Raw genomic sequence first — 19,951 nt, forward strand, 5'->3', positions numbered from 1 at the left:
ATCCTTCACTGCAGTCTGTACATCTGTCGTTCTGCCCCTGAGCAAGGTAGTTAACCCACTGTTCCCGGGGCGCCGAAGTTGTTGATGTCGATTGTGGCAGCCCCCCGCACCTCTCTGATTCAAAGTGGTTAGGTTAAATGCGGAAGTCACATTTCAGTTGAACGCATTCAGTTGTACAACTGACTAGGTATCCCCCCTTTCCCCTAAAATGTATTCCTAACGAGATCAGGAGTGAGGTTGTAGTGTAGGCTAAAACAGGCTTTTCGGCACTAGAGTCCTCTATGGGACACCACAGACGGCCCATCATTCACAGCAAACCCACTAGAGGGGAACATCGAGTTGAGTGATTAGCTTTCATGAAATGGATCATATTGGACCATCAATTCCATTTTACACAGAAATATATGTTTTTATGGTGATGTTTAAAAATGTAACCTACCTGTATAACACTTATTTACAACACATGCAAAGTAAAATTATCTTTACAATCTCTTGTTTTATATCGTTTATCAATATGATTTGAATACTCCTCCCAGAATACCATAGAAGTCCCGTTCGGGCTGAACGCGCGTTAGGCTACCGTAACATCAGCATCCTGAGCATCCTCACCATTACTGTGGTGGACCAAGGTGGGATTGACAGCATTAGAGCAAGGAGCTTCAAATTGGTCGATGCTGGTCCTGATGCAAGACGCATCGGTGAATACGGGAAGTCTTAAGCTAATGTTTGACCACGAAAAGGGGAACTCGCATTCAAATCACCGCTATCAAGCAATAGCAGCCAGACCATTCATCAATCTATTGTTTTCCTTTTAAGCAGGTAACGTTAGACTAGAATTCAGCCTAGCGCCAATCGTTTAATTGACAGGAATGTCGATCGAGATTGAATTTCAGCGAATGACAATGGAAAGAAGTGCTTAATTCCATCTCAGTAAAATTGCAGTAAATTTCGCGGTAGTTAGCCTAGAGAAAGTTATTTGGGCATTTCTGGTTGGAAATAACCTAGTGCTGTGGACATGGCGGATGCTGCTGAGTGCGGTGTAAAAGTGATGTGCCGATTCAGGCCTTTAAATGAATCGGAAACCAACAGAGGAGACAAATACATCCCGAAATTCAAAGGCGAAGACACGGTGGTAATAACGGTGAGTAAATCTTAATAATTTCATATATATATATATATACGCCTAATATCCATGGTGTAGTCTACAAACAAAGCCATGATACAGGTGCCTAAATTCACTCAAATTCAGTCTGACAAAATAAATGTTGATGTGCAAGGTGATCATAAACATTGTTTTATACGAATTAATAAATAGGCGGTTAATGGGCATTTGTTTTGAAGAATAATGGTGGAAATGCCAAATAGTGACCAACATTTTGATCAATGATTCGTGTACTCTGCTATCAATGGAAGCGTCTCTCCAATTTGGGTCTGGATGGTTCATGATCGAGCTATAGGGGCATAATTATCCGTGATGTACGCTTGGTGTCAAACTACCAAACCAATAAATAGTACGCTGTGAATGTTTATCTATACATCATCATCATTAATTCAGTTTGCCTAGTAGTGGTCAATGGTCACCGAATGGACGGTAGAATTCACACCTTTCCCCCAAGGGTCTACGAGTCTGTAGACTGTCAGTGTGTGCTGTCATCAATGGCATTACCAACCTACTACGTCATCAACGTTAAATTGAATTAAATATAACCATCTTCGCTGTAGATGAAAATTAACTTTAATTGAAAGTTCGTTGTATCTTATGCTTAGTCATTTCAATGTCATTACATTTCCATCCTGATGAGAAAGCTATGGTCTCATAGCTTACAGCACCACAAGAATAATTCCTTAATGTCCCTTCATCTTTTTGCATACTTTTCACTTCACCCCTACCTACATGTACAAATTATCTCGACTAACCTGTACCCCCTGTATATAGCCTCATTATTGTTATTTTATTGTTTTACTTTAATATATATATATGTTTTTATGTTAAGGGCTTGTAAGTAAGCATTTCACGGTAAGGTCTACACCAATTGTATTCGGGGCATGTGATAAATAAAATGTGATTTGATTTGATCTCAAAGGTTATTCATTTTAAGGTAAATCATAAAACAACCTATCTGAAAGAACAAATAAAAGTCTTCTATTGTCAGTACATGGAATAAAATGAAAACACGGGCTCATGTTTGAAATCAGAATGAGAAGTATCTCCCTCCCTCCTTTGTAGTGGCCACCCTAAATCAAGGTTTGATTCTATTGCTACTACAGCTAGAGGCTCCCAGCATGAGGCCAGTCAGAGTCTGCATGAGTGGAGCCCATTACAGGGGAAACAGCCTAGTTCGTCTTAGTTTGGCCTGTCTAAACCCATAGAGACATCATCATTGACCGGACAGTAATTGGAATGGAAAACCTATGTCCTCCCAGGGAGGGGAAGGCAAAAGAGGAAATGGCCATCAGAAGAGAGAACTGCTGGCTGAGTGAGTTTAAGTAGCGTAAATAAGGACAGTTTTTTACCGGTAATGGAAAAAGGGAGGGGGTTGCGAAGAAGCTGATTGAAGCATTACCTAGAACATCAGACGTGTGTGTGTCTGCTGTGTGTCTGTGCGCATGTTTAATTTCCCAGTTAGTGCTGGAATAGAGCCTGTGTTGGACTGATAGTATTGTGCTCAAGAGGATTTGTGCAGGTAGTCAGTGTGTCTCGTTTGCCGTTGTCTGAGTTCTCCTAGGCTAAGCTGTGCTGTGAAATACACAAAGCCAGCATACCTATTTCCTCAGTTCTGCCACTAGCCCGCTCCTCTCCCATATGCTAGCATCATCCTAGCTGTGCCCCTCCTCCTCCTCTTCCTTAGCCTGGGGGGAATATACATGGTTCAGTGCCAGGGCAGCTTCACTGATCTCTAGCTCATTTTAGGCTGAAAGATGACAGCAGTAAAAGACCCATGATGTTTATTACTTGACTGGAGAAATGGATGACTAGACCTACAGTACATCATGTTATTGGAGGCCCAGTGATCATTGCTCACACTGCATGCTTCTGCGAGAACAGGTGCTCAGTGGGAAGTATAGGAAGGTGATAGGGCTGGTCACTCTCGGTGAGTGTTTCACACACACAGAGGGTTACGATCCCCAACAGTGCAGGATCTGAACCTCAGATCTCAATAAAATGTTGAAATGTTTTGCATTGCACACTTGGGATTCGGAAAAAAATAGATAGTTACATCGAGATATTATTTTTGACGATATATTGGATCGTTTTGACAATGTCGCAATATTCTTTTTGCGCTAGTTTGCTGTAGCTGCACCATAACGCCAATACTTTTCCTTCATAGCTTGTTCTCCATCTTGTTTTTAAATCAGGAGCCCATTTGTTTTCAGCACTCTTATTTCCATGACTGCTCAATATGTTTAGAACATCAAATCGCAATGAAATCACAGTATCGAACCGCAACACACATAGAATTGCAATACATATTGTATTAGCACCTAAGTATCGTGATGACATCGTATCTTGAGGTCCCTGGTAATTCCCAGCCCTATTACACACCCTTATCTTAAGGCTAATATCGATCTGGGATTTTATTTCTTTTTTTCATAGGTTAGAATATATATACCCTGCTATTGTTCCAAGTTATTGGGTTACTCATCACAACCTTTACGCTGGAGGATCGGATCCAGTATGAACAGTTGTTACAAACTGTGGACACAGTAGCTTAACACATGCACATATATTATAGGCCCACTGTGACTGCATTTAACTGAACTCCCCTCATTATGGACTGTTAAATAATGAATCAGTTTGGAACCCATGCAGAGCAAGGCAGGTTCCCTTTGTGCTGACACGTCCGACATTAGTGTTTGCCTTAGCCCAGGGGAAGGTGTGGGGGTATGGTTGCATAAAGCCAAACCAGACAGAGGAACATTAATGCATGGATCGTTTGTAAAGGGGGAAGGGGAAAGTGTTAGGTAACAAACACACACATTTAGGCCTACTCTTGTTCTTTCCATCTGTTACACTAAATCAGATAGAAATATATTACATATTTACTAGAAGCCTAGAGTAGATCTACATATCATGCAAAATAAAGCAATGCACCATGTATTCCTCTTATTCTTGCCCTGACATTTAGATGTATTGATTTGCAGCATCCTTTCCATTTTGTAACCTACAGTAGTCTAATTGCTTATCAGAGAGAAGCTGATGATTTCATGCACATAATTACAAAGCTTCAAACAGCCATATACTGGTTGCGAAATGAACTGGGGCGCCTGGCACCTTCTACCAGACCCTTTTTAAAGGCACTTAAATCTTTTGTCTTGCCCATTCACCCTCTGAATGGCACACATACACAATCAATGTCTCAATTGTCTCAAGGCTTTAAAATCCTTCTTTAACCTGTCTCCTCCCCTTCATCTACACTGATTGAAGTGGATTTAACAAGTGACATCAATAAGGGATCATAGCTTACACATGGATTCACCTGGTCAGTCTATGTCATGTTTTGTACACTCAGTGTACATTTTGGGAGAAATCTCCAAATCCTCATACTCTTTGAGGCTGGGCGGGCTCTGCTGTGTGTAATATATTTTTTTGTGACTCTCCATTAGAGTGAGGATTAAATTGCCTGTGAAATCTGTAATTGGAAAAAGCACAGCAAAACACAATTTATGACTCTGTCCCTTTGATTTAGTTTGACTGTGCATGGTTGATTGTCAATGTTCACATACAGTGATCTTTATCAATATGTTGCCAGGATAAGATCTGTGATGTGCTGCAATAAGGTTAACCTCTCAATCTCTGTTTCTTTTGTGTGGGGTGTGGGTGAACACATGAACATATGGGGGTGGGGCAGGACTGGCTTTGGTTGAGACATTCAAGTCACTGATTTAGACAAAGCCCCACTACAGAATTCAATGGTGAAGGTGCATAAAGATGGAGGAATTCGGATATGACGTCATTGTTTTTAGCACTACCAACAGAGTTGTTAAACTACAGTGCGTGACATGGTTCAATGTGCCAGCAAATCAGCACAATATACTTTTTAGTTTATTTTTAAAATTCCCGCTGTTGGAGCTAGAATTTGGATCATGTAAACTGTGCTAATTACGATACAAAAAGACATTAACAGAAAGTAATGTACAATATGGCAAACTGAGCAAACGAGTGCATGGGGGCCGCCATCTTTATGCACCTTCGCCATTATGCATTTTCACCTTACCCAAATTTGATTTTATATGAGTAGTAATGGTGTTTGACACCATGCTTATTTATACAAATCAATACTACGAGCCCTCCAACGATGTAGAATTAAAAAATTATAAAAAAAGAAAATGTGTAACACAAGGAGTAAAATACACAAGAATGGAGCTATATACAGGCAGTACCAGTACCAGATCAATGTGCAGAGGTACAAGGTAATTGAGGTAGATAAAGTTTGTACATGAACGCAGGGTAAAGTGACTAGGCATCAGGAAGATGAATAATAACAAGAGTAAATTCAGAACAGAGTAGCAGCAGTTTATGAGTGTAAAAGTGTGTGTGTGTCTGTGTTTGTTTTGTGGCGGTATGCGTGTGTGTGTTATGTGAGTGTGTGTGCATGTATGTAGTGTATGTGTGTGGGTTTTGTGTGAGAGTAGTGTGTTTGTGTGAGTGAGTGTGTGTGTGTGTATATACATGTATAGTCTTATGAGTGTGCATAGAATCAGTGCAGAAAGTCAGGATAACCATTTATTTAACAATTTAGCAGTCATATCATGGCTATTTAACAATCTTATGGCTTGGGGGTAGAAGTTGTCTTTCATGGACAATGCACTGCACATGTTACTGGCTGCTCTCTCCAGCAGCACTTGTTTAAGTTGACACAACTTACTACTATAGCCTCAACCTGTTTTAGACAAACATATACAGTACATCACTTATTTATTAATGTGCACAACAATGATGTATTATATTACAATGTGTAGTGTATTTATTAAGGAAATAGCATGTTTACAGTATTAAGAAAACAAGCCCAGCCTTGTTTCAGTTCTATTGCTGTCTCTGTGTGTATTTATAGAGGTGAAATATAGCTGTGTCTTTGTTTGGTTGAGATACAGGGCCGTGGCTGGAGTGATGCGATGCAGCTGAGTCTCTTGGGTAATTTTGTCTCCATGACGATGTATGCCGGATGTCATTAGAGATGATTGAAAGGGGAGCAGGAGGTCACAGGCTAGAATCATCGTCGCCAATTACAAACACACAGACCAACACACCCTTTACAAAGAGAGTGTATGCATGGTCACACATACAAGTGTATTTCTTTCCTACACCTGCTCTCTCTCTCTCTCTCTCTCTCTCTCTCTCTCTCTCTCTCTCTCTCTCTCTCTCTCTCTCTCTCTTTCTCAAAAGAAGTTAGGTACAGTATACACTGCTAAAGACATCCCTCGTCAGGTGGTTCTCCAGCATAATGATGTGCACACAGTGAGAGCATGTTCATTTAATAATGCCTGAGACATCATGCAGTCCAAAAGAGCAAAGGCCTTGGCCTTCCTTTGGGACAGCACATCAATTATTGAGAGGTCTAACATGGCATTTAGAACATGTGTGTGCGTGTATGTGTGCCTGCCTGCCTGCACGTGCGTGTGTGTGTCCACGCATCATTTATTGAGCTTGTGGAATAGTGTATGTGTGGTCACATGCGTTTGTAAATCTTGCAGACTGCTGCAATACTGCTATGGGTTTTCAGGCTTGGCTGAGGTATTGCTCATAAGTCATTTAGAACACATGGAGTGTATTGAGCTGTGAGGTGAATTTATGGGAGACGTTATGATACAATTTAATTCCATATTGAAATTTCATATCGACTAACCTGTACCCCCGCACATTGACTCAGTACCCCCTGTATATAGCCTCGTTATTGTTATTTGTTGTATTTGCCGCATGTGACAAATACAATTTGATTTGCTTTGAAACGTTCTCGTAAAAAGACATTGAAATTGTTGAGAGTGGCTACCTTGTCTCTTTTAAATGTTTGGTGGTTGATAACCTTCATAAAACACACAAGCAGTGCCCTACGATTGCTCAAAGGATCTTGCTGAACAAGAGATTACGACATAGCAGACCGCCTTCCTGTCAGCGAGAGAGAGAGAGAAGTCTACAGCACTCAACAGCAATCATGTTTCCATCCTCCTCCTCCATCCGCTGAGGGACACCTGGAGCCGGCCGACATCCAATCAGTGCAGGCCTCTCCCTGTGGGATGCAGTTTCCATGGTGACCGGGTCATTGTTGGAGCGACAGCTCTCTCTCTTTACCGCTGTTCGGGTTGACCCCATGCCTGCGCTATAAAGGCCTGGAAAAAAGAAATCGCTCCTCTGTCAGAAAGCCAGAACAAAGAGAGCCAAACATTAAACAAGCCACTTAATAGCCTCCTTCGGTTGGGCTTGAATCAAACTGGACCACACACTGATACACAGGTGGTAGTGGCAGATAATGTAATGTGTGGGGTCTTTGTTTTCACTGGACCAGGCTATCATTGTCACATTGCCGCATGGTTCATATTGATTGATTTCTTATTGCCTTTTCACCATTAATTCAGTCAGTCAGTGTGATTGGAAAATAGTGTGGTAGGAAAACAAGATGACCTTATTTAAATATATATATGTAGCTCCATTATCTTTTCTACATACTTTATATCTTGTTACAGTCATTTAAATTTACACTCTAATCGTTTTACCATCCCAATTTCTTATTTTTTGCATATTTTTGAGTGGTGGCAAATTAGTATAGGGGAAACATTGCACAGAACCTAAATATTTAGTTCAACTTCACATTACTCTCTGATGTTGGGCAATAGCTGTACCAGAGTTTCAAGTGCATTGTTGTATGATCTTGTTTATTTATGGTCGCAAACCATCTGTAACTACAACACTGATCCACAACATTGATCCATGTAAAATGTATGCACGCATGACTGTAAGTCGCTTTGGATAAAAGTGTTTTCTATTATTATTACAAAAGTATTTGATTAACAGAAAAATGTTTGCTTGTCTCTGTCTCCAAAGCAACATAATAACCTCCAGGCCCATAGTGTAAGGTTGAGACAGGTGACCTGTCCTGTATTCTTGTGACAGGAGAACTGATCCGATGTCAGGCCAGCGTTGCCACGGCTCTAACCTCAGAGCAGGAGGTGACTGGTTTAGTGTGACACCTGCTAGACTGACTGACTCTGAAACAGATCTGGGGAGAACAAGGTCACCAGAGTCAAAGCACCTTGCTTCATGTAATACAGACCCGATTTGATCACCTTGTCAGATTGTCAGACCCAGCTAGCAGTCAAAAGACTTTGAGAAACAGTGAGAAATGCCTGTGATGAAAAGTGTTTAACTTCCATTCAGTTTTGTTGATATGAAAATATCTCCGGGCATTAGCTTGACAATGATTTCTCAGCGGCAAATGAAAGGTGGAATGAGACGGGGACTCTCTTGACAGAGTTACTTCCTCCTTTTTCCATGCAGGGCAAGCCTTATGTGTTTGACCGAGTCCTGCCACCCAACACAGCCCAGGAGCAGGTCTACGATGCCTGTGCCAAGCAGATCGTCAAAGGTAAACGCTGTGCCCTATACAGCCCAATAATCTCACATCCTCACCGTCGTCATGTGAACTCAGTTTCAGGCCTATTTTGAAAGAGTTAACCCCACCGTGTTTTGTTTTGCAGATGTGTTGGGTGGCTACAATGGAACCATCTTTGCCTATGGCCAGACCTCGTCAGGCAAGACTCACACCATGGAGGTAAGTCTGGAGGACATTTTGAGTCCTCATTGGGATTTGCGTGAGAGCCAAAGAGATTCCGTCAGAGATTAGATTAAGGATAGCAGTATTGAAAATGATATACGTAATCACAGGACATGTGAAGCTACAATGCAAGTGTGGCCATTAGCAGCTAGTTTTAAGGAGCTTTACAAGACAGCACGACGGAGAGGCCCATGGAACATGAAACTGTATAAAGAGGAGACAGAGGTGCAGTCTGGAAGCAGGGTGAACCTTTGGCCTCACTGCCTGCATCATCTGTAGAGGGTCTAGTGACCCATTGACTGAGCAGGGATTGACTGGGTTTAAGCCGTTTCCCTCAGTCATAATCCTAACATGGGAGAGAGTCGCACAAACATGATTTTTACAGGCGGATCTGAATTGTGCAGTGGTTACTACTCAGGCGGCAGACACTTGAGATTTCGCTGACAAACACATTTGAAGCTGTATCTGTCAAACACGTTTGTTTCATTAAAGGGAGGTTCCAGTCAGGCAGCATTCAAACAGACACACAAAAATATTAATATTTTCAGTAAAAAATCTTGCTCAAGCTTGTGAGAAATGTAATTCCTAATTCTCCTCAGATGGGAACATTATCCAACAGTCCCTCCCTCCTGCTGCGTCTTCCTTCCTGGCATACCTTTATTTAGCCCGATTGCCTATGCCAGACGGCACGCCAAAATAGCAGCGAGGTGCTTCTCTGCTACAGTTCACACGATGTGCCGCCATGCGATTACACATACAGTATAGCCTCCTATTCAGCTGCAGCCGTTCCCCTGGTAACAGCCCAGAGATTCTTCAGCAAGCTTGAGGATGAAATCGAAAAACATTTATACCATCATTCAGATCCACATGTTTCCTTACCAGGTGATGGAAGGGCGGGGAAAGCGATGGTGGCAATATGATTAGCTTCCATGCAAGCTCTGCCAGCCTGACCAGAATGTAAAACTCTCCCTGTTATGTGTTTCATCTAAAACGCTATTATACATCTCCCCATACCTAGAATCAAATTACAGTTTGAAGGACATAGCAGCCCTGAGGCGAAGGGCAAACGGTAATAGTCCATTGCAGAGTAAATTATTGCAGAGACAATAACGTTTTTAAATTGCAATTTGGCTGTTTAAGGAAGGGTCAGACTGAATTAAATGGGGATTGGGATGGAGATGAGAGGACTAAATTCTTGAAGGGATACAGGCTGGCCAAGGAGTCTGTAATGAAACCCCCTTGAGGTCCCATGTATATTTCATTTTAATATGAGGACATAGGCCTTATGAAGACTAAGGGTGTTTTCACACTTGGTCCCTTTTAAACAATTGTTTTTAACTCATCTTTTGAGGTGGCCTGAGTTCGGCTTGCTTGAATTCCTCTGTCCAGTTCCTTTTTTTAGGTTAATGTGAACACAAAGCTCCCCAGGTTCACTTGTCATAATTCCCGCACCACACACTAGAATCCTGCAATACCGTTCCCTCTGCCATGAACCCTCACATTGGTGCCACAAAAGAGAGAAGATGATAATGTGAAGGTTCGCAGAAAAAAACGTGTGCTGTTTCTGGATATTAATTAGCAATTTTCAAGGATGCTAAAATATGTGTCCAGTTTTTAGGTCAGATCATTTTTTTGCAATATGTGGTAAAGAGATATGTGTAAAGAGAACTTATTCATAAGCCGTTTATTCTCTTGTGGGATTTGAATAGTGTGAGAAGAAAACAATATATTTGGTGAGAATCACAGCATAGGGTACAAAATCAATTCTAGCTCTTAAAGGAACAGTAGCCTAGATTGGATGTATTATAGCATTATTTAGTCTGTAGTTATTCTTCTACTACTTATTCTGTTACCAATAATATTTACATGTTAATAGCATCTTCTGGTGGCAATTATTATGTTTAATCTTTTAACTAAATGCAATCTATTAGCTTCCAAAATGTAAGGTACTTTAGAACTAGGTGATAAGACGTTCTGATGGAATGGATTGTCCTGCACTTTGTAAAAACCCAGAGTGCATTGATTGAATTATATAAACATAGAAGACTCGGACCACAGAATAGGTGAAGTGAACTGGCAAAAGAGTTGAGTCCTCATTCAAAGGCAAGGGCAGTGTGAATACAAACCGAGTTCTTTAGCTTTTATTTTTTACCCCAGAGTTCACTTTAAAGAGGACTGAGATCGGTTCTTTTAAAGAGGACTATACAGTGCATTCAGAAAGTATTCAGACCCCTTGACTTTTTGTTACATTACAGCCTTATTCTAAAATGTATCCAATTGTTTTTTTCCTCATTAATCTACAGACAATACCCCATAATGACAAAGCAAAAACAGTATTTTTTGTTGTTCTTGCTAATTTATAAACATTTTAAACAGAAATATCACATTTACATAAGTATTCAGACCCTTTACGCAGTACTTTGTTGAAGCACCTTTGGCAGCAATAACAGCCTCAAGTCTTCTTGGGTATGAGGCTACAAGCTTGGCACACCTGTATTTGGGGAGTTTCTCCAATTCTTCTCTGCAGATCCTCTCAAGTTCTGTCAGGTTGGATGGGGAGCGTCGCTGCACAGCTATTTTCAGGTCTCTCCAGAGATGTTCGATTGGGTTCAAGTTCGGGCTCTGGCTGGGCCACTCAATGACAGAGACTTGTTCCGAAGCTGCTCCTGCATTGTCTTGGCTGTATGCTTAGGGTCGTTGTCCTGTTGGAGGGTGAACCTTCGCCCCCAGTCTGAGGTCCTGAGCTCACTGTAGCAGGTTTTCATCAAGGATCTCTCTGTACTTTGCTCCGTTCATCTTTCCCTAGATCCTGACTAGTCTCCCAGTCCCTGCCGCTGAAAAACATCCCTACAGCATCATGCTGCCAGTACCATGCTTCACCGTAGGGAAGGTGCCAGGTTTCCTCCAGACGTGACGCTTGGCATTCAGGCCAAAAAGTTCAATCTTGGTTTCATCAGGCCAGAGAATCTTGTTTCTCGTAGTCTGAGAGTCTTTAGGTGCCTTTTGGAAAACTCCAAGTGGGCTGTCATGTGCCTTTTACTGAGGAGTGGCTTCCGTCTGGTCATTCGACCATAAAGGCTTGATTGGTGGAGTGCTGCAGAGATGGTTGTCCTTCTGTAATGTTCTCCCATTTCCACAGAGGAACTCTGTAGCTCTGTCAGAGTGACCATCGGGTTCTTGGTCACCTCCCTGACCAAAGGCCCTTCTCCCCCGATTGCTCAGTTTGGCCGGGCGGCCAGTTATAGCTCTAGCTCTGGTTCCAAACTTCTTCCATTTAAGAATGATTGAGGCCACTGTGTTCTTGGGGACCTTCAATACTGCAGAAATGTTTTGGTACCCTACCCTGGATCTGTGCCTCGACGTAATCCTGTCTCGGAGCGCTACACACAATTCCTTCGACCACATTGCTTGGTTTTTGCTCTGACATGCACTGTCAACTATGAGACCTTATATAGACAGGTGTGTGCCTTTCGAAATCATGTCCAATTAATTGAATTTACCACAGGTGGACTCCAATCAACTTGTAGAAACATCTCAAGGATGATCAATGGAAACAGGATGCACCTGAGCTCATTTCAAGTCTCATAGCAAAGGGTCTGAATACTTATGTAAATAAGTTTCTAAAAATCTGTTTTCATTTTGTCATTGTCTGGTATTGTGTGTAAATTGATGACGAAAATTTGTATTTAATAAATTTTAGAATAAGGCTGTAACGTAACAAAATGTGGAAAAGTAAAGGGGTTTGAATACTTTCAGAATGCACTGTATCTGGAAACACCCTATGAGGGTTAATGCTGAATGATTTGTCCTCTGTAAGAGCTTGATAGCAGCCTGTGATAAACCTCTGTCGCTACTTCACAGGAGGTTGGTGGCACCTTAATTGGGGAGAACGGGCTTGTGGTAATGGCTGGAGCAGAATCAGTGGAACGGTATCAAATCCATCAAATCCATTCGCTCTGTTTCAGCCATTATTATGAGCCATCCTCCCCTCAGCAGCCTCTACTGCTGAGCAATGAGCAATCCAACATTGGAGTAACCTGACAGAGAGACTGAATATTTGTTGGGTTGTTTTAAAAATACTCTCACTTTTCCTTCTTGGGTCAGATGTATCATTTTCTTCACATATATTTTGTGAGCAGCGTATTTTTTTGCACAAGCATTTTTTTTTTTTATATTGTCATGTTTTGGAAATGTTGGATGTTGTTTGTTAAAGATCTTGTGTTCTCCATCTCAGGGCAAGCTCCATGACTCCCAGCTGATGGGTATCATCCCCCGTATCGCCAGGGACATCTTTGACCACATCTACTCCATGGACGAGAACCTGGAGTTCCACATCAAGGTAACAGACACATCATGGAATGGCCCCTCTGAACCCTGGGCTAGTTGCTCAGTGAGTCAGTGTCCATGCATTGTAGCTTAGCTTGCCTTCAAAGGAAATAGTCTGTGTTCATATAGCAGGATTTGTCGAAAGTGTAAGCTGAGTGTAAAATGTATGCAATAGCTTTTGTAAATATAATATTTGAATATAAAAAAAGACATGTTTGTATGGCATTTGTATTATACTGTTACCAAACCATCAGGTCCATAACAAGTGAATGGAACAGGTGTTGTGGTGGCTGAGGGTTAGTCCAGTGCTCATTGCTGTGTTAGTGTTAGTGACAGGACCCACAGAGGTGCCAGTTCTGCTGGGGTGGCCTACATGTACCATATGGTCACTGCAGTGACACCTTCAGCTGGTGACTCTGTGGCTGTGTGTCCTCGCGGCCTTGCCTCTAGCAACTCAAATGGAAATGTTACAACACAAAAGTCTAGGAACCCAAGTGTTCATCTGTTAAAACAGTGAATCTTTCACTAAGGGCAAGACTGGTACAGGATCAATGCTGTCTGTTTGTTTATGCTGTGTGTGATATGTTTTGTGTTTATAGGTCTCCTATTTTGAAATCTACTTAGACAAAATCAGAGACTTATTGGATGGTGAGTAAGGACTTTATTTCTAGTTTTACTAAGTTAAGATTTGTAAATAGTGAGGTGGACAATTTTGATGTATATATTTTTCATTTTAAGTGTCAAAGATCAACCTAGCAGTGCATGAGGACAAAAACAAGGTTCCCTATGTTAAGGTAGGTATCCAATCGCTGTAGCTCAAGTTCTATAAACAGGAAGGTGTTCAATTGTTGAGAATATGATTGTTCCTTCTCTAAACACAGTAATATTTCAGGTCATTACCCAGCAATCTTGTGGTCCTCACCTTCACACATATTCCCACTTTTCCACAAAGGGCTGTACGGAACGCTTTGTGTCCAGTCCAGAAGAGGTTATGGATGTCATTGATGAAGGAAAATCCAATCGTCACGTGGCTGTTACAAGTATGGGCTTCTCTTTTCCTCCGGAATCACTTAAATCGCCAGCAGCATACCACCCTGCATACCACTGCTGGCTTGCTTCTGAAGCTAAGCAGGGTTGGTCCTGGTCAGTCCCTGGATGGGAGACCAGATGCTGCTGGAAGTGGTGTTGGAGGGCCAGTAGGAGGCACTCTTTCCTCTGGTCTAAACAAAGATCCCAATGCCCCAGGGCAGTGATTGGGGACACTGCTCTGTGTAGGGTGCCGTCTTTCGGATGGGACGTTAAACGGGTGTCCTGACTCTCTGAGGTCATTAAAGATCCCATGGCACTTGTCGTAAGAGTAGGGGTGTTAACCCCGGTGTCCTGGCTAAATTCCCAATCTGGCCCTCAACCATCACGGTCACCTAATAATCCCCAGTTTACAATTGGCTCATTCATCCCCCTCCTCTCCCCTGTAACTATTCCCCAGGTCGTTGCTGCAAATGAGAACGTGTTCTCAGTCAACTTACCTGGTAAAATAATGGATAAATAAATAAAATAAATAAATAAATAAAAGTACATGTTTAATAAAGAAATGTTGCAAGAATGTTGCTAACTACCCATTGATTTCCAGTGATTCAGCAAAAGGCCGCCCGTTTTCTGTGCTAGCACTGACTCAAATGTTGCTCTGCTTTTTGTTCGTCCATACAGACATGAATGAGCACAGTTCTCGCAGTCACAGCATCTTCCTGATCAACATCAAGCAGGAGAACGTAGAGACAGAACTGAAGCTGTCAGGAAAACTCTACTTGGTGGATCTGGCTGGCAGTGAGAAGGTCAGAGTGGTTTCCCCTCTTTCTACGCTTTTCTACCCTCCATCTCTCTCTCTCACTAGGTCTTCCCTCTCCCCTCCCTCTCCTTCTCTCACTCTCTTCAATAAATCATCATTAAAATAACCTCTTTACACAGCATTTTTATTGAAGACCTATTAGACCCATCTGTCCACAGAACTTGTTTGTAGTGTAATCCTGCTGTGGGTATTTATTATCCTCTTCTCCAGGTCAGTAAAACTGGGGCAGAGGGATCTGTGTTGGACGAGGCCAAGAATATCAATAAGTCCCTCTCCGCCCTGGGGAACGTCATATCAGCTCTGGCCGAGGGAACTGTAAGTTATAAGTCTGTTTCATTGTGTTGTAGTTCTTTCTCTCTCTCCCTCTCTCTCCCTCTCTCCCTCTCTCTCTCTATTTCCCTCTGTCTCTCTCTCTTTCCCTCTGTCTCTCTCTTTCCCTCTATCTGTCTGTCTGTCTGCCTGCCTGTCTGTCTGTCTCTCTCTCTCTCTCTCTCTCTCTCTCTCTCTCTCTCTCTCTCTCTCTCTCTCTCTCTTTTTTTTTTCACTGTCTGTCTGTCTGTCTGTCTGTCTGTCTCTCTGTCTGTCTGTCTGTCTGTCTGTCTGTCTGTCTGTCTGTCTGTCTGTCTGTCTGTCTGTCTGTCTGTCTGTCTCTCTCTCTCTCTCTCTCTCGCTCTCTTTTCCACTGTCTGTCTGTCTCTTTCTCTCTCTCTCTCAGATTGATTATTTCCTTGTCCTATTTTACTAACATGTCCTTTTGTATGTGACGTGAACATGAAATATCATTTGGTTACAGATTTTGTGAAGCTCCTCTTGATCTTCCCTCTTCCCGTCCTGTAGAAAACCCACGTGCCCTACAGAGACAGTAAGATGACCCGTATCCTGCAGGACTCTCTGGGGGGAAACTGTAGGACCACCATCATCATTTGTGCCTCCCCCTCTGTCTACAATGAGGCTGAGACCAAGTCCACCCTCATGTTTGGACAGAGGTTAGCACTCATACTACACACACTGTAGGGGGGTGTTCCGTGTATCTCTTCTAGTCAGTCTGCAAGGGGGGATTTATTTGTGTGTCCTCATGGGGATGTAGTGAAAATAGAGATTAGATCTCTAATGAGTCTAGGAAGATCAGCTGTGACCTTTTTGTAATGCTGCTGTTTAGCCCAAACCCAACAGCAAGGGTGATAAGAAATCAATGTAGATTATTGGAGTGTTGTAGTTCAGTGTCAGACCTTTGACCTTCTGTACACATACACTATTTGTGCATAATACTACCATATGCCCTCTCCCATCCATCAACCCCCCCCCCCCCCCCCCCCCCTCTCAATGTTGCAGAGCTAAGACCATTAAGAACACAGTGTCAGTGAACCAAGAGCTGACAGCTGAGGAGTGGAAGAAGAAGTATGAGAAGGAGAAAGAGAAGACTAAAGGCTTGAAATACGTGATCCAGAAGCTTGAGACCGAGCTCAAACGCTGGAGGAAAGGTAACAAAGAAAGAGAGAAGAGGAGTGAAAGAGAGGGAGGGAGAGAGGGGGGGGGTAATGAGAGAGAAAGAACAAGAGAGGAGAGTAGTGAGAGAGAGAGGAAGAGAGAGAGAGATAATGAGAGAGAAAAAACAAGAGAGGAGAGGGAAAAAAGAGACCGTGACAAAGACAGACAGTAGCTTGAGAAAAATGGAGAGAGAGGATAGGAGAGGATAGAGAGCAAGAGAGAACAAAAAGAAAATGGAGAAGCCGTGTAGCAATTATGGTTAAACCAGACTAGAATCCTGATAAGCGCATCTCGAATGCAAGGGCCTCCCAGTGCATGGAAATCAGTATGATCATTTACACAAACCCACTGTCATTTATTTGACTGTGCTCCTAGTTACTCTACTACAGGAGCATCAGAGAGACTATAGATGTTTGCAGACAGCTACTCCTGGAATATGGAAGCTAAGGACTTCACTTGTATTCAGAGCTCATCGGGTTGTAAAGGATGTTGAACCATCATTGTTTCTACTGAAACTCTGTTTTTATTTGATGAAAATCATGAAGAAGAACTCTGGATGACTCAGCGGAGGTTTTTTCATCGTATTCACTATCGTATTCTGAAAGTATTCAGACCCCTTCCCTTTTTCCACATTTTGTTACGTTACAGCCTTATTCTAAAATTGATAAAAATATTTTTTCGACCTGATTAATAAAGACACAATACCCATAATGACAAAGGGAAAATAGGTTTTTGTTGCAAATGTATTAAAAACAGAAATACCAGGCCTCCCGGGTGGCGCAGTGGTCTAGTGCACTGCATCGCAGTGCTAGCTGCGCCACCAGAGTCTCTGGGTTCGCGCCCAGGCTCTGTCGCAGCCGGCCGCGACCGGGAGGTCCGTGGGGAGACGCACAATTGGGCTAGCGTCATCCGGGTTAGGGAGGGTTTGGCCGGTAGGGATATCCTTGTCTCATCGCGCTCCAGCGACTCCTGTGGCGGGCCGGGCGCAGTGCGCGCTAACCAAGGGGGCCAGGTGCACGGTGTTTCCTCTGACACATTGGTGCGGCTGGCTTCCGGGTTGGAGGCGCGCTGTGTTAAGAAGCAGTGCGGCTTGGTTGGGTTGTGCTTCGGAGGACGCGTGGCTTTCGACCTTCGTCTCTCCCGAGCCCGTACGGGAGTTGTAGCGATGAGACAAGATAGTAATTACTAGCGATTGGATACCACGAAAAATTGGGGAGAAAAGGGGATAAAATTTATATAAAAAAAAAAAACAGAAATACCTGATTTACATAAGTATTCAGACCCTTTGCTATGAGACTCGAAATTGAGCTCAGGTACATCCTGTTTCAATTGATCATCCTGATCATTCTTCAACTTGAATGAAGTCCACCTGTGGTAAATTCAATTGATTGGACATGATTTGGTAAGGCACACCCCTGTCAATATAAGGTCCCATAGTTGACAGCGCATGTCAGAGTAAAAACCAAGCCATGAGGTCAAAGGAATTGTCTGTAGAGCTCCGATACAGGATCGTGTTGAGGCACAGATCTGGGGGAAGGGTAGCAAAACATTTTTGTAGCTTTGAAGGTCCCCAAGAACACAGTGACCTCCATCATTCTTAAATGGAAGAAGTTTGGAACCAGAGCTATAACTGGCCGCCCGGCCAAACTGAGCAATCGGGGGAGAAGGGCCTTGGTCAGGGAGTTGACCAAGAACACGATTGTCACTCTGACAGAGCTCCAGAGTTCCTCTGTGGAGATGGAAGAACCTTCCAGAAGGACAACTATCTTTGCAGCACTCCACCAATCAGGCCTTTGTGGTAAAGTGGCCAGACGGAAGCCACTCCTCAGTAAAAGGCACATGACGGCCCACTTGGAGTTTACCAAAAGGCACCTAAAGGACACTCAGACCATGAGAAACAAGATTCTCTGGTCTGATGAAACCAAGATTGAACTCTTTGGCCTGACTACCAAGCGTCAAGTCTGGAGGAATCCTGGCACCTTCCTTACGGTGAAGCATGGTGGTGGCAGCATCATGCTGTGTGGATGTTTTTCAGTGGCAGGGACTGGGAGACTAGGGAAAGGGAAAGATGAATGGAGCAAAGTGCAGAGAGATCCTTGATGAAAACCTGCTACAGAGCGCTCAGGACCTTCACCTTCCAACAGGATAACGACCCTACCCAAGAAGACTCAGGGCTGTAATCGCAGCCAAAGATGCTTCAGCAAAGTACTGAGTAAAGGGTCTGAATACTTATGTAAATATAATATTTCAGTTGTTGTTTTTATTTTATTTATTGTTTTGCTATGTCATTATGGGGTATTATTGTGTGTGGATTGATGAAGGGAAAAACAATTTCATCCATTGTAGAATAAGGCTGTAATGTAACAAAATGTGGAAAAAGTTAAGGGGTCTGTATACTATCCGAATGCACTGTATGTGTAGAATAGGCTTCTCTAATGGGGTACGTTGGGGACTGAAGATGTTTTCCAAAACCACTCATCCGTTCACTCATTCTGTTTCCAGTTCTGTCATTTACTCACTGCTTAGTTCTCCCTTTGCCGGCTTTGTTTTTTCTAAATAAAATATATAGCTTGTTGAATAAATAGCTTGTTGATGTTAGGATTTTGCCCAGCAGGCAATTTTGCATCTTAGTTTGGGCTATGTTCTGAGTGAATGACCTGGATAGAGGATGTTGTCTCTCAAAGAAATGGCCTTATTTAGATTCTGTTTTCATCAAAAGTATGTTCATCATTTGCAACGATCACCGTCCTCCACTCAGTACTCATGCAGCAACCTGCTGTGCTTATATGCCTCCTTTTGTACTTTTGTATTCATGAGATTGTGCAGATTGTGAATATTATTAGTAAGCACACATTATCTCCTATTTGCATTGCAAAATAATGCAAGCTGTAAGGCATCAACAGATTGTTGATACTCCCAAATGGGTTACATTGTATATCCCTGCAGCATGTGAAGACCAGTATGGTCAGGGTTCTCCATTGTGGTGGTTAGAGAGATTTAATGTCACAATATTCTAGCTGTGTGTCACCTACCACGTATACTGTATTAGCTGACGGTGCGGACTGACGGTTGCCACGGCTACCCATCATTTCTTTACTCTCTCTCTCTCAGAGATAAGATCACGCATTCATGCGCTGCATTGTAGATTAGCCACAGCCCCAAATGCCCAGACAGTCCTTGAAGATGGCAGAGTGCGGTCTGCTTCTGGATCTCTGAAGTAGAAGTCCCCCTCCCCCGAGCTCTGTCCGCTTATAACTCTACCTCCCCCCTCCACCCCCATCCCTCGCTTTTCCGCCTTATCTTAAAGTCTGCATGAGAGCTGCCCAACACAGACTCATCCATCTTTCCCCCTTTCTGCTGTGAGAGGATTATCTCTGGGTGTGGTGATGTTTGGCTGGTCGGCACGGTCGGGGGCTAAGCCACTCGCCTGGGTTCTGCCAGCGGGTATCAGCCTCATCACCTGTCACATTATTCATGTCCCATGTTTATTTATTTTTTATTTAACCTTTATTTAACTAGGCAA

At 42.8% G+C, this 19,951-nt stretch overlaps 1 protein-coding gene across 1 annotated transcript in view; it reads left to right on the forward strand.

Annotated features, from left to right (window-relative positions):
- Nucleotides 1-1,015: 1,015 nt before the first annotated feature.
- The window catches only part of kif5c (kinesin family member 5C), a 32,993-nt gene continuing 14,057 nt past the window's right edge, over nt 1,016-19,951 (forward strand). The window contains exons 1-11 of the mRNA XM_039006263.1: nt 1,016-1,141; nt 8,492-8,579; nt 8,692-8,765; nt 13,003-13,107; nt 13,694-13,742; nt 13,833-13,888; nt 14,047-14,134; nt 14,802-14,926; nt 15,151-15,255; nt 15,778-15,926; nt 16,273-16,421. Of these exons, the coding sequence (XP_038862191.1) occupies nt 1,016-1,141; nt 8,492-8,579; nt 8,692-8,765; nt 13,003-13,107; nt 13,694-13,742; nt 13,833-13,888; nt 14,047-14,134; nt 14,802-14,926; nt 15,151-15,255; nt 15,778-15,926; nt 16,273-16,421 (1,114 nt within the window). The remainder of the gene's footprint in view (nt 1,142-8,491; nt 8,580-8,691; nt 8,766-13,002; nt 13,108-13,693; nt 13,743-13,832; nt 13,889-14,046; nt 14,135-14,801; nt 14,927-15,150; nt 15,256-15,777; nt 15,927-16,272; nt 16,422-19,951) is intronic.

Source organism: Salvelinus namaycush, chromosome 13, assembly GCF_016432855.1.
Source record: "Salvelinus namaycush isolate Seneca chromosome 13, SaNama_1.0, whole genome shotgun sequence".
NCBI classification, from domain to species: domain Eukaryota; kingdom Metazoa; phylum Chordata; class Actinopteri; order Salmoniformes; family Salmonidae; genus Salvelinus; species Salvelinus namaycush.